The following is a 17,291-nucleotide window of genomic DNA, read 5'->3' as shown; positions in this document are numbered from 1 at the left end:
TATGTGTCATGAAACGCTGTGTGGCAGGCAGGAGATGAGGACTCAAAATGCAGGACTCACAGACTCAAGGGATGAACTCAAAACCACAGCTTTATTTGCTGGTCCCAGAAAAACGAGCATACAAAGTAAACTAAATTAAACTGGGGAATAACACACTAAACTCACAGGGAGATCCACATGGCATGAGGGACGACGCAACACTGACTCAGAGAAACACAGGGTTTAAATACACTGGGAAGTAACGAGGGGAATGAGAAACAGAAGGAGGGCACAGCTGGGAGAAATCAGCACTGACGAGACAAGGAAGCAAAGCAGGACACATTCACATAAGACACGGACCTTCAAAGTAAAACAGAAAGTATGACACAGAGACACGAACTTGGCACAGTGGAGACAGCAACTAAGAAACACAGAGACATAAACCATAAGGCAGAGGTCTAAGAACCAAAATACACAGAGCGAAATACTAAGCTTGGAACACATGAAACTAGACTCGAGGGAGTAACAAAAGACCAACCATGAGAACATAATGCACAATACAGAGTGACAGAAAACAAGAAACTCAAACATGCAAAGACACAGACTTACACAGAACAGAGGGGGCACAGAGAAACATGAAGGGCAAGGGATCAAAACTAGAAACCATAGAATAACTCACAAGTACAATAATACAAAACCCACGAAGAACTAAACACGCTGGGTCAGGAGACCCAGGACGGTATGAGCCTCCCTCAAGACGCAGCATCACAAGAAGAACACATGAGCTGTAGAAAAAGGGAGACTACGAAAGCCACAGCGTTACAACATGAACCAGCTGTTGGTCTCTCTGGAGACTACTGGGCATGGCTGGGTAACCATGGTTACTCGGGAGTTACAGTACATGATATTAATGAAGAGTGAGAGCTGCGTTCTATAGCAAACAATTTGTTATGAGGTAATCAGCTGATCTTACTTTAGCCGGAAGCCCTTCACAATAATTGCAAAGCCTTTATTTTGTACAACTACCATCAGTTCGTCTGTACTGATGGTAACTTAAAGTCACACTAATGCTGTTTAGTTTGCATAGTGTAAGTAGTAGAAGTATACTACAGTACTCTGATCACTGATAGGATAGATTTATGTAGATATACACCTTTGTGTTTAACATTACTGCATTATAGTACTGTGATCTTTGTCCTTATATATGGCTTTGTTTGCTCTACTGACGTATGCATATAACTGGATATGTATCTTATCTATTCATCTTATTTGTCATGTATTTGTATTGTGTACTTCCTTTTTGTAAGAAACCACACACGTGATCACAGCCACAAGAATCAATCAGTGAAAGAATAAAGTGCCTCAAACCGAACCTTAACCCTCTGGGGTCCAGGGTATAATTGGCCGTTTTTGACTATTTTTGATTTTACCTCTATATTTCACCTTTAAAATATGTTTTTCTTGCCTTGTTTGGTATCATTATTTTCAGCACAACCTCAAATATCTGAAATTTGAGTTACTTGTTCATTTGGTATACTATATTAGCACAGTTGATCTAAATTCAGACAAGAAATTCAAAATCCGAGTAGAAAAAAGTTATATTTTTTACTGTAAAACCCACGAACATGTTTAACAAATCATTTTCATAACTTGAAATGCAAATAGAAATTGTACATTTCTAAAAATTATGCACAAGTTTTGCAAACAACAAAGTTATATGGTACTATTTACTTAAAAATGCAGCCAAGGCCTCAGGCGTTTTTTATCTTAAATCTATTTACAGAACAATCAGGTGTTCTGCATCAAATAAGAAGGCACACAAATTATTTGTGCCAGTCCAAAAAATGTAGTTTGTGTTCAGTATAAGAAAGAGGAGAACACCAAAGGCCTAAACCCTGCAGGTCTGACAGCAGGAGGTGCATCAGTCCAGTTTTCCATGTGGTAACAACGTTTACACTGGAATCTGCCTTTGACGGCTTTTTTAGAGCAAATATGAAATTCAGCAGTCTAACTGACACATAATACAAGACAATAACTACACAACACACTAACTACAGCTTCCAAACACGCTAAACGTCACTGATGTCTCACATATGAAAACTCGCTCTCTCTCTGTCTTTCGCTCGCCCGCTTTCCGTAGCGGGTGACATTCTTAAAAACTTCCCCTTCTCCCTAAACAACCAAATGTCACATGTTGCCATATCATTTTTTTGATTGGCTGACATGGTAAACTCTAACACCAATAGGGAAGGGGTGTTTTTTCTTTTTCTTTTTTCACTCGCAAGCGGAGAGTGTTTGCTAGCGCTGTCTGTAGAAAACGCCGTTTTTACCGTTCTTCCCGCTGTAAACGCCACTGTTTTGTTCAGAAAAAAACATCGCGTGTATTTTTTATCGTAACTCTGATTTTACGTGGCCCATCGACACAATTCAAAAACTGGTATATAGTTTCAAGTCTGCACTTTCGACCCAAGTTGAAATGGAGACTCTGACGTGCTGCATCTTGTAGCTGTGTCGCCTTAAATTGGTCATGTGATTTTGACGCGCCGGCGCGTCCAGCGACCCTAGAGGGTTAAGCTTCTTATTCCACATGCTGGGATCATTTGGCCTTCAGTGATGTTCTGGCTGACACACCGGAGTGACGCGAGTGCTAAAGAGTGAATTGGACACACCAGTGTCCATCCATCCATCCATTCACTTTCGCTTATCCTTTTCAGGGTCGCGGGGGGTGCTGGAGCCTATCCCAGCTGTCATACGGCGAGAGGCGGGGTACATCCTGGATAGGTCGTCAGTCTGTCGCAGGGCCAACACACAGGGACAGACAACCATTTGAACTCACATTCACTCGCACATTCACAGCTAGTGGAGATTTGGATTATCCAATTAACCTATCCCCACAAGCTGCATGTCTTTGGACGGTGGGAAGAAGCCGGAGTACCCGGAGGGAACCCACGCAAACACGGGGAGAACATGCAAACTCCACACAGAAAGACCTGATGGTGGAATTGAACTCAGGACCTTCTTGCTGTGCAACAGTGCTAACTACCGTGCCACCGTGCTGCCTGGCACCAGTGTCATCCCTGATATCTCCACTACATTTAATCGTCCTTCAGCTTGTGGCTGCCGTTAGCTGGTCTGCTAGTTAGCTGGTGTGCTAGTTGGCCAGTGTGCTAGTTAGCCGGTTCGCTAGGCAGCTGGTGTGCTGACCAGCGAACCAGTAGGTTACAAGATGAGCTTGTCTGTCTGATGAGCCAGCTCTCTCTGTCTTGGTCGTTTTGTCCTCGGGCAAGACACTTCATCTACCGCTTACTGGTGATGACCAGAGGTGCCGATGGCGCAATATGGTAGCCTCGCTTCTGTCAGTCTGTCCCAGGGCAGCTGGGGCTACAACTGTAGCTGCCTCCACCAGTGTGTGAATGTGAGAGTGAATGAATAGTGGAATTGTAAAGGGTCTTTGAGGGTCTCGAAAAGCACTATATAAATGCAATCCATTATAATTATTAAGAGCACCTTTAGGCCTGACTGTGCTCATTCTTCCTTCAACCTCTCCTTACCAAAGATAACAACTACATCAGTATTAGCTCAATAACAATTTCTGCAATTCAATTGTGGACATTTACTTTTAAACCTTGTGTAAAATGACAAAACCTAAAAGTCTGAGTATTATTCTTTGTGCAAACAGCTCTTGCAGGTTACCCCGGACTTAATTAAATAATAATAATAAAAATAACCTTTCCTTTAAGCAGCTGTTCAGGCTACTAAACTCATTCCAGAAATAACAAGTGACACCATTAATAGTGGAGCTACCTTTAACAGGTGAAACTGATTTGACCTATAAGGCTACTGCAGTTACTTCTTATCAGGGTTAGTAAGGAAGACATCTGGATGAGGTAGTTAGTAGTATGTAGTTAGTACCGGGCGAGTCCCCTCCCCTACATCGGCACCAGAACCCTGTATTATCTACAGGGTAAGACTGCCTGTTTTATCAAACTATGGCTATTACTACTGTGATCATTTGCAGCCCAGTGTTCTGCTCTCTCTGCTGGGATGAACCACTGGAGCTCACCCAGTCATCCCTTTCTTTCTCTCAAGAAGAAGTGAAATAAATATATTTATTATGTTACGAGTCTAATATTCTTTAAATCAAACTGTAATGAATAAATCAAGCAAGAAGATTTGGTGGCTCTATGTGTTGTAGAAGAAAAGATAAACATCTCATTTTGAGAAATCAGCCTTTAAAATTAAGTACTGTGAATAAAAAGCAAACAGCAAACCAATCAGTAGTGGCCAATATCCTCCTAATTTCATTTACAAAGACATCATATATATATATATATATATATATATATATATATATATATATATATATATATATATATATATATATATATATATATATATATATATTTATTATGGGCCCAAAGGAGCCTAAATCTTTAAATTAGGAAGTACATGAAGTATCTTTTTGACTATAACAACTTTTAAAAGTAATTCAGGGTCCAATTATCCACTCAAATGTAAGTTCACTTGACAGCTGTATAAAAGTTACCTGTTTATACAATAATATAAATCACATTTCAAATGATCATCTGTGGAAAAGTTTGAATACTGACCTGAGAGTTTCCACTGCACACTGTGAATTCTTTAGTCCAGCAGACAGAAGCTTCACTGCTGAATCCTGCAGGTCAGAGTTACTCAGGTCCAGCTCTCTCAGACTGGAGGACTGGGAGCGGAGGACTGAGGACAGAGCTTCACAGCTTCTCTCTGACAGGTTACAGCCACTCAGTCTGAAAAATAAAAGACAATCTATCAAACAAGTACTTATGTAGAGTTTGTTAATACATTTCACAACATTAATTCTTGACTTTCTATTTTTAAAGGAAACATAAACATACTAAGATACAACATCATATGGATGAACTTTACTTAATAATTTAAAAACAAAATGTTTTCTGAGCTGACCTCAGAGTATTCAGTTTACAGTTTAAACGTTGTAGTCCAGCAGACAGAAGCTTCACTCCTGAATCCTGCAGCTTTCTGATACTCAGGTCCAGCTCTGTCAGACTAGAGGACTGTGACCTGAGAACTGAGGACAGAGCTTCACAGTTTTCCTCTGAGAGTTCACAGATGTTAAGTCTGAAGATAAAAACATGAATAAAGATTGTTGTTAAAGTGTAACCAGGGTGCAATAGCTTATTGTCTTGTGCTGAGCAGGTTAGTAAAACTTCACTTTAACTTGGAAATGAATAAAACTTCTATGAAACAAGGATAACTGGATAAAGATATAAACAAAAACAAACATCAAACACATAACAAACAGAACTAAACAGAATACAAATTGATCTGACCTCAGAACATTCAGTTTGGCGTGTGGACTCTCCACTGCAGCAGACAGAAGCTTTACTGCTGAAATCTTCAGGCTGTTGGTACTCAGGTCCAGCTCTCTCAGACTACAGGACTGGGAGCTGACCACTGACAACAAATTTTCACAGCCTTCCTCTGAGACGTTACAGCTGCTCAGTCTGAGAGAGAAAGGGAAAAAAACAAAACAAAAAAAAACAAACATTATATGTGATCAAATTAAAAAAATTTTATATGTTGAACCTTTTTTTTAAATTTTATTTTAAATCTATGAGACTATGAGTGCTACCAATCCAGTGCACATGATTGGTACCTTGATGGTACCTTGCTCAGGGGTACCACAAGGTAGCTATTCGGTGGATTCGACCCCTGACCTTATGATCATGGGGCGGCCACTCTACCTACTGAGCTAATAATTCTGTGTACACTATCATACAATATTAACTAAAACAATTATTTTAGAAAATTTTAGTAATTCAATAATCATTATGCTCATTACCTGTGTATTGTGAGGAACACTGGATTTTAAACACTAGCTGTATAAAACTCTTCCTGTTAAAGGTGCGTATAAAGGAGATGAGCTGAAACAGACTTCATGGAGAAGGATATATCAAAGACAAAGCAGAGATCCATCCAGTCTCTTCCACTAAGCCCACAGAGGGACAGACAACCACTCTCACTCACACCTGCATGAAGTTTAGATCACCAGGTAACCTAACTGCATGTCTGTGGACAGTGGGAGGAAACTGTAGAGGACCCAGAGTGAACCCACTGTAATTCTGTGGGAACACTGGTTATGGAAGCCTTACAGTTACATATGGTTACTGACAAGAAACACGACCTTAGAGGCAATCTCAGTAATGAAGACTGAAGTTCTCCCTCCATATGGGATGAAAACATGACAGCACAGCAGAGATTTATATTTAAAAAGGGAGAGTGTGCACTGAAAGTGAGATACAAACTTGAACTTAAATTACGAACATCAGAAAAAGATGTAGGTGAAGTCTGGCAGGTGAAGTTTGTGCTTTAGAATAAAACAACCAAACTCCTGGAGTTGGAGACAAGTGAACAAGCTGAGGATAATAAACCTGTCAGAGGGGCTGAAGCATCAGAGCTCATGTTCTTATAGGCTGGGTCTGGATTGTCCTTTGATAAGAGTTACAGAGCAAAGTGTGTTTTAGAAATGCTGGAGTGAAACTTTAAAACTACCATATATTTACTGATTGACTGATGATCATTTAATTCACTATTTAAAAAAAAAATGTTAAAGTGCTCTTTGAACTCAGCATTTCTGATTTATTTCCCATGATTTTAACAATGAAGTGATGATCACATATTTACTTACAGAGCTTTGTTGGAGGCTTTGACCACTGGCAGCATTCTCAGAAGAGCCTCCTCTGAAGTAGAGTATTTCTTGAAGTCAAACTCATCCAGATCTTCTTCTGATGACAGTAAGATGAAGGTCAGAGCTGAGCACTGAGCAGGAGACAGTTTACCTGTGGAGAGACTTCCTGAAGTCCTGTGCTGTTGGATCTCCTCCACTAGAGAACGATCATTCAGTTCATTCAGACAGTGGATCAGATTGATGCTTTTCTCTGCAGACAGATTCTTACTGAGCCTTGCCTTGATGTACTGGACTGTTGCTAGAGTGATTCCTGAGATACTTCCTGTCTGTGACATCAGGGCTCGTAAGAGAGTCTGATTGGTCTGCAGTGAAAGACCCAGGAGGAAGCGGAGGAACAAGTCCAGGTGTCCATTTGGACTCTGTAAGGCCTTGTCCACAGCACTCTGGTAGAAGTGTTTCTCTGCAGATTCTCCTGTTTCAGACTTCTTGGAGGTTGTTTGTTGTTCTTCCAGCAGATTGACTCCAGAGGTGATGAAGGTCAGATGGACATGAAGAGCAGCCAGAAACTCCTGAACACTCAGATGGATGAAGCAGAACACCTTGTCCTGGTACAGTCCTCTCTCCTCTTTAAAGATCTGTGTGAACACTCCTGAGTACACTGAGGCTGCTCTGATATCGATGACACACTCTGACAGGTCTGATTCATAGAAGATCAGGTTTCTTTTCTGCAGCTGATCGAAAGCCAGTTTTGCCAGAGACTCCATCATCTTCCTGCTCTCTGGACTCCAGTGTGGATCTGTCTCAGCTCCTCCATCATACTTGACCTTCTTCACTTTGGCCTGAACCACCAGGAAGTGGATGTACATCTCAGTCAGGGTCTTGGGCAGCTGTCCTCCCTCTCTGGTTTCCAGCACATCCTCCAGAACTGTAGCAGTGATCCAGCAGAAGACTGGGATGTGGCACATGATGTGGAGGCTTCGTGATGTCTTGATGTGGGAGATGATCCTGCTGGACTGCTCCTCATCTCTGAATCTCTTCCTGAAGTACTCCTCTTTCTGTGGGTCAGTGAACCCTCTGACCTCTGTCACCATGCCAACACAGTCAGGAGGGATCTGATTGGCTGCTGCAGGTCGTGTGGTTATCCAGAGGCGAGCAGAGGGAAGCAGTTTCCCCCTGATGAGGTTTATCAGCAGCACATCCACTGAGGTGGACTTTCTAGGGTCAGTTAGGATTGCAGTTTTGTGGAAGTCCAGAGGAAGTCGACACTCATCCAGACCATCAAAGATGAACACAACCTGGAAGTCTTCAAAGCTGCAGATTCCTGCTTCTTTGGTTTCAGTAAAGAAGTGATGAACAAGTTCCACCAAGCTGAACTTTTCCTCTTTCAGCACATTCAGCTCTCTGAAAGTGAATGGAAATATGAACTGGATGTCCTGGTTGGCTTTGTCTTCAGCCCAGTCCAGGGTGTATTTCTGTGTTAAGACTGTTTTCCCAATGCCAGCCACTCCCTTTGTCAGCACGGTTCTGATTGGTTCATCTCTTCCAGGTGAGGCTTTAAAGATGTCTTCTTGTCTGATTGTTGTTTCTGGTCTGTCGGGTTTCCTGGATGCTGTTTCAATCTGTCTGACCTCATGTTCATCATTGACCTCTGCAGTCCCTCCCTCTGTGATGTAGAGCTCTGTGTAGATCTGATTCAGAAGGGTTGGGTTTCCTGCTTTAGCGATCCCCTCAAACACACACTCGAACTTCTTCTTCAGTGCAGATTTAATGTTACGTTGACATACTGTAGGAAAATGTTCTGGAAAAAGAATGCAAAACATTACGTCTCATTTTTTAAAGCATGGATATTTGGCTACATGTTGGTCCATCTCTTAAGACAATAACAAATGTTCTAGTCATCCATCCATCCATTTATATTTTTCCACTTATCCAGGGCCGGTCAAGGAGTCAGCAGCCTAGGTAGAGAAGCCCAGACAACCCTCTTCATGACCACTTCCTCCAGCTTGTCTGGGGGAACATCAAGGTGTTCCCAGGCAAGCCAAGAGATATAATCTTTCCAGCGTGTCCTGGGTCTGCCTCGGTGGGACATGCCCAGAACACCTCACTTAGTAGGCGCCCAGGAGGCATCTTTGTCAGACCCAAACGACCTCAACTGGCTCCTTTCGATGTGGAGGAGCAGCGGCTCTACTCTGAGGCCATCCCAGGTGGCCGAACTTCTCACCCTATTACTAAGGCAGAAGCCAGCAGCCCTTCAGAGGAAGCCCATTTCCACCACTTATATCTGCAAACCTGCTCTTTTGGTCACTAATAACAGGACTATAAGTGAGGTTAGGGATGTGGATTGACAAGTGAGACTTTCACTTTTAAACTCAGCTCTCTCTTCACCATGACGGACTGGTACAGCGTCCGCATCACTGCAGCAGCAGTACCACCAATCCGTCTGTTCTCCCGTCACTTGTTAACAAGGCCCCAAGATAATTGAACTCCACTTGGGGCAGGAATTTATTCCTGTCCCGGAGTGAGCACTCAACCCTTTTCCGGCTAAGGACCATGGCCCCAGATTTGGAGGTGCCGATTCTCATTTCCACCACTTCACAATCGGGCATGAACCATTCTGGTACGAGCTGGAGGCCATCATCTGATTAGGGCAGCAGAACCACATTATCTGCGAAAAGCAGAGATCAGATTCTGAGACCACCCAAGGGAAACCCTTCCGCTTCTTGTCGGAAATTCTGTCCATAAAAATTACGAAGAGAATCTGCAGCAAAGGGTAACACGGGCAGAGTCCATCACCCACTGGAAACAAGTCCGGCTATGCTAACCAAGCTCCTGCAACAGGTGTATAAGGACCAAATACCCTTAGCAAAAGGCCAGACACTCCATACCTCACAAAAGATCACTCAGAGTGACACTGCTGAATACCTTCTCCAGGTCCACAAAACACATGTAGACTGATTGGACAAACACCAATGCATCCTCTAGTATATTTGAGAGGATAAAGGGCTGATCCAGTGTTCCACAACTTGGATGAAAACCACATTTTTCTTCCTGCATTCGCGGTTCAGACAAACAGATGGACTCTCCTTTCCAGCATCCTGGCATAGACTTTCCCAGGTAGGCTAAGTAGTGTGACCCCCCTATATTTGGAACACACCCTTGGGACCCCCTTCTTAAAGATGGGGTACCGGAGGAAATCCCCTAGCAAAATTGCATAGGGGGCTCAAAAGTTTTATAATCATAGAAATCAAAAGTAGCAACCAAGTCAAAACACCGTAAAAATTATGAGCAGATTCAACTTTTACTTAAGAGATCTTTATTAGAATAGAAAGTTTTGAGTAAATAAAACCTTCGTGTCAAAGTTATTAAGTTAAGAGGCTTGATGACATCATGGCGTACGTTCGTGAACCTGAACTACATACTCTGAAACGTTTTCAAGATGGCGGAGGTCTGAAGCGAAGTGAAGAAAAGCAAAGCAAGAAGATATGCAAGTAAAATGAAAGACAACGTTTTCTGTTTGTTTTTTTATTCCTTGAGCTGCTGTCGATTGTTACCAGAGAAATGTTGCGTCTGTGTTGAGTCATTTCGGTTGAAAAACTGAAGTTTTTTGTCGACGAGTCGGTGCACATTTTGGAGCTAACTGCTCACTATTTTAATGCAAGCCTAAATTGAGACTAAAATGCCAGTGGCAGCCACGTACCAGTTGTTGGGAATTATTATTGCCAGTGGTTTACTTATTTTCACCATAAGCGTTATGATATGGTAATGGTTACGTTTTGGCGAAATATGTTTTACATGTTAACCTAATAACCGCTGCGGTGTAAATGTGGGCTAAGCTAGCTGTCTCATGGTAACGTGAGCTTGAAGTGGGATTTGAGCATTAAACACAGTTATTGTCAAGCTCCGAGGTAAGTTGTTTTTTTTAATTTTTTTTTTATTGTTTTTTATTTTAATATTGTTGTATTATTCGTGTACTGAAGAAGACAAAATACAGGTCGGCAAAATTATATATGAATCTCTCCCGGGCCAAGTAAACATTCACCTACGTGGAGCACATTTGGCTTGAATGCATAAAAAATACACAAAAAAAATTGCTCGCACTATTTTAATGTGATGTTTTACAAAAGCTGTTTTTCATCCTGAATTAGGCCCTGGTTTAGAGAAAAATCTATTATTGTAGTTTGCTTAATACTAAAAACGGTATTTGGCCGATGGTTGATTTATTGTTCATACTGTGTAGCCGGTAAAATATTTGAAAATCGCTGTTTTATGTCCACTTTTTTCCTTATCAAACCATATGTGCTAAAACACGTTATAGGCACAAGTTTAAAAAGCTGTAAACATGTAGGGTTACATTACATGTAGGGTTACATTACCAATAAAAACTTTTTATAAACACATTTAAGATGTTGTACAAAAAGGGACATTTTTGCTTGGCATTATTTTATTTTTCTATTTTAAATATATAAATGGCAAAAAATACCTAAAAGTTTAAATTTGGGTAGGCTACTAGTGTAAACTATACAGAGGTTCTAATCATTTCGTCATCAAACTTAAGGACTTCTTGATGAAATACTTTTGGGAGAAACAGCAGCAGTACTAATTGCAGTTTGAACTGAGCACATGGTTTTAGTATAATTTAATCCCCTGTTTCTTAGCTTAGATGTGGGATTCTAAAGAATCCGGAGTTTATCAGGAACCACCAGCCTCTATTGGTAACCTATAGTATATTAATTTATAGAATGAGTAAAATGTATTTAATGTATTGGACTAATACCACTTACTAAATATGTTACAGGAACATACACCAGGGACCATTACAGGAGGAGGAGTTGATTCATTAAGGGCTTATGGACTTGATTTCAAGGGTTCAAGGTTCTGTATTTGTCACATGCATAGTTATACAAGTATAACACACAGTGAAGTGTAACCTGAGTCGCTCCTTGACTTGTGCAAAAATGTGTGTGTGTGTGTGTGTGTGTGGGGGGGGGGGGGGGGGAGGGGGTAGAGGAAGAACATTATATATAATATATAATATATATATCACATAGGGGTGGGGGAAAAATCGATACTGTGTAGTATCGTGATATTTTGTTTGCTAATAATTTATTGATACAGGGACAGCAGAAATCGATATTTTGTTACAAAAAACGTTTTTGTGGACTGGAACATACTCTGAACTTAGAGCATGTTGATCAGCTCCTTTTTCTGAGCAAGAATCCTGACATTCCTTCACTGTCCAAATGTGTTTAACTTTTTTTGGCAGCAATAAACATGTTTTATTTTAATTAAGTTTAAAAATAATTTATTTAATGTAAAATTATATTTTGTTTTAATTTAATTTCAAATTCTTCAGTTGCTGAAGGGGCTGCATAGTTTTCATAAATTACATAGTTCAGAATAGCTATAATTGTACCAGATGGTTGCATTCAGTTAAGTTGGACTAGACTGTAATACAAACCGTTCAGTTTGTCAACAATAAAACTGAAATGAGAGAAAGACTGAGTGAGAGACTTTGATATTAGATAAAATGAATATTGATAAAGTTTACCTTTATGTACAGAATCTGAATATCGCAAAATATTTTAAAAAAAAAATTGCAATAATATCGTATCGTGTGTTAAGTATTGTGATAATATCGTATCGAGGGATGTATGGTGATTCCCACCTCTAATATGATATATATAATTTTTGAGACTAGTAAGGGCACTGGGTTTCTAAAGTGAAATGAAATGCAAATGCAACTTGTGTGTCCACTCCTCAGACGCCCGGACAAAATTATTGGAACACTACCGTTTAAAACAGCCATTTCTCCAAAAAAAATCTCCTGTTGATTGACAAGCTCATGAAGATGACCTTTGCACTTCGTCGCCTACAGATTGTCAAGGAAGACCCAATAATCGGCGAGTTCTTACAGAAATAACCTGCTCTTTGCATTGATTCACAGGTTAAATGTTTTCTTTTTTTATTTATTTGAGTAGATTTTTCAGAAGTGTTTAACAATTCTTTTCCTTATACTGTTTTGTAGATTTGTCCTGCGTTTCATCGCATTACAAATGTGAACTTGTGAAACCTGTTTTATTATGAGCTGGATAGACTGACACCCAGACTGGTGATGTTGTTGAGACTAGAGATGGCACAATACCACTTTTTTATGTCCGATACCGATATCATAAATTTGGATATCTGCCGATACCGATATGAATCCGATATAGTGTTTTTAATCAATAAAACTGTTTTTTTAATATATTGCTGCATTTTGTATAAGTTCATACTCAAGTTTAAATAAACAACAACACTAAAGCTATTCTGTTATACCTGTATGTAAAAAATACACTGCACCCAAAATATTTCATAGTTCAGCAACACTGATCAATCTAATAAAGTTAAACCTGCTCCATCCTCCCTATTCTGGTATTTTAAAGAGTACTTAGCAGAAATATTAAGCAACCTAACTAATAGGGTTGCAAACTCCCAGCAAAAAAAAAAAATAGGGAACCACCCCCCACCCTCTTCCTCATGATGCTTAATCGACATAATCAACTTTAATTTGATGCAGTGTGGAAAAAAAATGCATAGAAATAAATAATTTTTCAAGAATAATTAAATAGATTCAACATCTTTCTTCAACAGAACTGCAGACTGCACAGATGGTTCCCAAAGGAAAAAGTACTTTAGCTTACTAGGGTATATTAGACTTAACAGTTACTATATACAGTAATGGACTTCTATACATTTTACATCAGATTAAAACTTTGGGTGTAAGATTCAGATAATTATTTATTAAAAGCTCGACATTTTAAATGAGAATAAGAAAGAAAAGTATGTCTTTGTGCCCCCCTTTCCCTGTTCATGCCCTATCGGCCCCCCTGGCTAAACTGTGCTAGATCCGCCCCTGCACAGTTACCAGCCGTCAGCTACGTAGAAAAAGATCCTGGTGTAGAAAGTAATATTAAATAAATTCTAACAACAGCTTATCAAGCTTAAACGTGCTGCTGTTGTTCAGCCGCTTGTTTCCTCTTTCTGGTGAGAAGTGGGCCAAAAACAAAGAAGAGAGACGATCAGCTGATCATTGATCAGTTTCATGATTGAAGTAGCAGCAGGAGAGAGAGAGAGAGAGAGAGAGAGAGAGAGAGGAAGTCGCCCCATATATCGGTTGTTAAGCTTAACGTGGGAATGCTTTACAAACATTCAGAGATGAACTTACACACTTGCTTTACTTCTCTCTGGGAAAACTTCCTCAGAGATGAAATGCTGGTTTGGTAGTGAGGCTACAACTACACACAGCTGCTCTATCACGTGAGCACACTGCTCCGACGTACTACGGTTATGAGCAGAATTACACCGTCTGTTGTGAGGTGCTTTTTTGATATTTAATGGATCGTATTACATTTTTTATTTCTCTCCGATATCCAATCCAGTAATTTACGTCAGTATCGGACCGATACGTAATATCGGATCGGTCCATCTCTAGTTGAGACAGAAAGCGGCTCGAACTGGCAAGACTGCAGAGGCTCTGGGCGGCATGCTGAATCTATATGATAAACAGGCAAAGTGTAACTACATGGTGTAAATAACATTACGTAGTTGTTTCGCTAGATTGAAGATGCATCAAAGTAGGTCTGGGTCAGTTATGTTCAAATTAATCACCAAGACATTTTAATTTCGTGAATAAGTAAGTTCTTGAATTTAAAATACCAACATCAATCCCATTTACATTTGTATATATACACAAATTAGTGTTGCTGTATGAGGAGTTTAGTTTTTTATTTTGAAAATGCTGGACAGCTTAGATATTTCATGAGAAGTGAACTGAACTGAGCCAGACTGAAGCGTGTAAATGCACTTGTAAAATACATTTGCCTTATTAATTTACATCTTTTCTGTCTGTGCAGCAACAACAGGACGCTGATGTCAGACGTACTCTGGTCCTGCACGGTCTTATACCTACGGGAGGAGGAGCCACAACTCTTCAAAGTTTGGGATGTAAGTACTTATTATGGATAATGTGTTCAATAAATAGTACAGGTTAAATGTTGGGTCACAGATGCTACGATATTTACAGAATGTGACATAATAAGCCGAATGGGGTCCTGTCTTAGGTTCATTGTCTGCAAATCTGAAACAGAAGCATGCGTATTAAAAAAGGAGCACGTGAGTTCCAATGTTTACAAAATTAAGAGCTGTGCTGGTCAATAATCCAAATGTGCAGACAATATAACCTAACTAGAAAACAATGAGCACATTAACTCCAACAATTGTATACTCCAGCACATCCTGTTGCAAATAAATAGTGAACTCCCCTTTGCTGGTCTTAAGTTGTAACGGCTTTGAAAGATTTTTGAATCCAGACGGTGAGCCAGATAAGTCCCAAAATCTAATTCCTTCTCTTATGTGTCATTCCTGACCTTAGATGAAAATGTCATCCAATCATATGCTGTCATTTTTGTGTAAATTCCTAACAAATACACACAAACCAATGCTGCAGAAAACATTCCTTCCCTGTTGGAATTTATAATAATTAAGCATCTTTTTTCTGTGTAACTATTAAATCTGTGTCTTTAATTCAAAACTGTTTTTGCCCTTTGCAGATGGAAGAATCACTAGAGCCAGACATCAGCAACACCTCTGTTGGTATTCTGACCATTGTCAACAGTACGAGCCCAACGCACTTCAGTCCGGTCAGTGCAGCAGCTGTAGTGGAAGATGAGCTTGTGGTAGGCGACATTCCCAAGTGGGCTGATGCATTTGTCTTGTTGTTCTGATTGTTTTATGTCTTGCATCTGGACTATCCAAAAAACCTGGTTAACACATTCATCCAGAAACTCCTGATGGGCCTTGAGGATGGTAAACAGTTGAAACCATGTCTTCTTCGCCTCTAAAACAATCTTTTACTGCCAGAGTAGCAGGTACAGGTGCTGGCACTATACTGCTGGCAAAATTCAGACTGTTCCAATGAAGCTGATGCCTCGCATGACTAGTTGCACTAAACTGTAGTAAAATTTCATACAAAGTTCTGTAGGTTTAGGACATCTGCTGCTATCTGTTCCCCATAGCCTGAGACAGACTGAGACAAACATGCCTCTAGATAGCTTCTTTTATATGGTGGGTGTTCTATTTAACTTAGTCTTATAATGAAAACGTGTAAGAAAATGCTCATACATATTTGTTTGTTTTAAATGTTTCCTAAATTCTATTTTTAAAAGTTTTAAAAGTGAACAACTGGAGAAAAAACTGATGCACTAGATTATTTGTTATAAAAATACTATTTATGTTGAAGTTTAAGGGAAAAGCTAAAGAGTAGATTGAGACTATTTATTTTGTTTAAATGTTTATAAAAATGCCTTTTATTAGTTTTATAACAGCATCAGGCTGATACTTTTTTATGTTGTTTCCATAATTATTTTTAAAAGAGAGCCAAACAAAAGGCTGAAGCACTATATTGTTTAAAATGTTCACTGTACAAGTTGTACAATAAGCACTAAAACATGTTTAAATGCAGAAGCATGTAAAGTTTTGTGCAGGTGGTTGTAAATAAACTTGCAATTGCAAATCTGTCTCAGTTTTTTCTCTTTACAGAAAGACCCTGTCTATGAAGGGTTACACTTAGCGTGCGCTTTAATAGGTAATTAGAGTTTATATAAGTTATAATATTTAAGTTAGTAAAATAATGAAATAAAGTTCAAACAAAATAAAATATACAAGTTTAGTGAAATTAAACTTTGTAAGTTACTTAAATACTAAGTTACAGGTTGGAGGTAGTTCAATTCTTTGATCTTATTCAGGTCATATTTTTTAAGTTACAGTGAACTTATAGTTTTTAAGTAAGTTAACTTAAAAATTATTATGTAATCAGTTTCCTCATGAATGTTGAGTTCACTGAACTTATTCGGGTTTACAGTGTACCCAACAAGGAGTCATTTATCTCTCTTAGGGACCTCGCCCCCGGAGACAGGTAAGTCGTCCCCTCATCCACAGACTCTGCTTCTTCTACAGGAGGAGGAAGCCAGTGGGATTAAGGAAGTCCTCAAAGTATTCCTTCCACCGCCCGACAATATTCTCTGTCGACGTCAGCAGTGCTCCACCTGCACTATACACAGTGCAAGTAGAGCACCAGTCTCCCTCAGACTGCAGCTGAAGCTCTGCCAGAGGTGTATGTTGAAGGTCTTGCAGACCAGGGCCTCTGTGAGGCGTTCACACGCACGTTTAGTTGTGCCCGGTCTGTCCAGCATCCTGCGGCATCCTGGTGCCACGTGCACTTATCGACCCTTATGTTCAAACATGCTGTTCATTAAGGACAAACTGTGATTTGCACAGAAGTCCAAAAACAAAACACCACTCGGATTCAGATCCAGGAGGCCGTTCCTCCCAATCACGCCCCTCCAGGCCTCACTGTCATTGCCCACATGAGCGTTGAAGTCTCCCAGTAGGACAACAGTGGTTGTTTAATGACTGTTGTAGTCATCAATCAGCTTAAACGCTTACAGAAATGCTCTTACTGCAATAGAGACGCTCAGCCAGCTCCTCCTGCTTCAGTCTCCTCAGGAAGTTCACTGTGATTGTCACAAGTGCCTTTCTGCTCCTCTCCTCCTCATCATCCTCCCTCTGACTC

At 40.1% G+C, this 17,291-nt stretch overlaps 1 protein-coding gene across 4 annotated transcripts in view; it reads right to left on the bottom strand.

The window, feature by feature from the left end:
• LOC118453508 (NACHT, LRR and PYD domains-containing protein 3-like) overlaps window positions 1-17,291 on the bottom strand; it is a 454,485-nt gene that overhangs the window by 210,084 nt on the left and 227,110 nt on the right. Inside the window, exons 4-7 of one of the 4 annotated variants that reach the window (XM_087843549.1) lie at window positions 5,325-5,498; window positions 5,076-5,112; window positions 4,939-4,988; window positions 4,590-4,763 (exon numbers count right to left, since the gene is read on the bottom strand). The exons of 2 other annotated variants lie outside the window; for them this stretch is intronic. In XM_087843549.1, coding sequence (XP_087699675.1) covers window positions 4,590-4,763; window positions 4,939-4,988; window positions 5,076-5,112; window positions 5,325-5,498 — 435 coding nt within the window. Of the gene's footprint in view, window positions 1-4,589; window positions 4,764-4,938; window positions 5,113-5,324; window positions 5,499-6,682; window positions 6,956-17,291 lie in introns of all 4 variants that reach the window. One more of the 4 variants, XM_087843548.1, reaches the window with a different exon arrangement.

This window comes from Neolamprologus brichardi, chromosome 7, assembly GCF_056152115.1.
Source record: "Neolamprologus brichardi isolate AB-2024 chromosome 7, ASM5615211v1, whole genome shotgun sequence".
NCBI classification, from domain to species: domain Eukaryota; kingdom Metazoa; phylum Chordata; class Actinopteri; order Cichliformes; family Cichlidae; genus Neolamprologus; species Neolamprologus brichardi.
The sequence above is the reverse complement of the archived record's forward strand: the minus strand, read 5'-3'. Positions and strand labels throughout refer to the sequence as shown.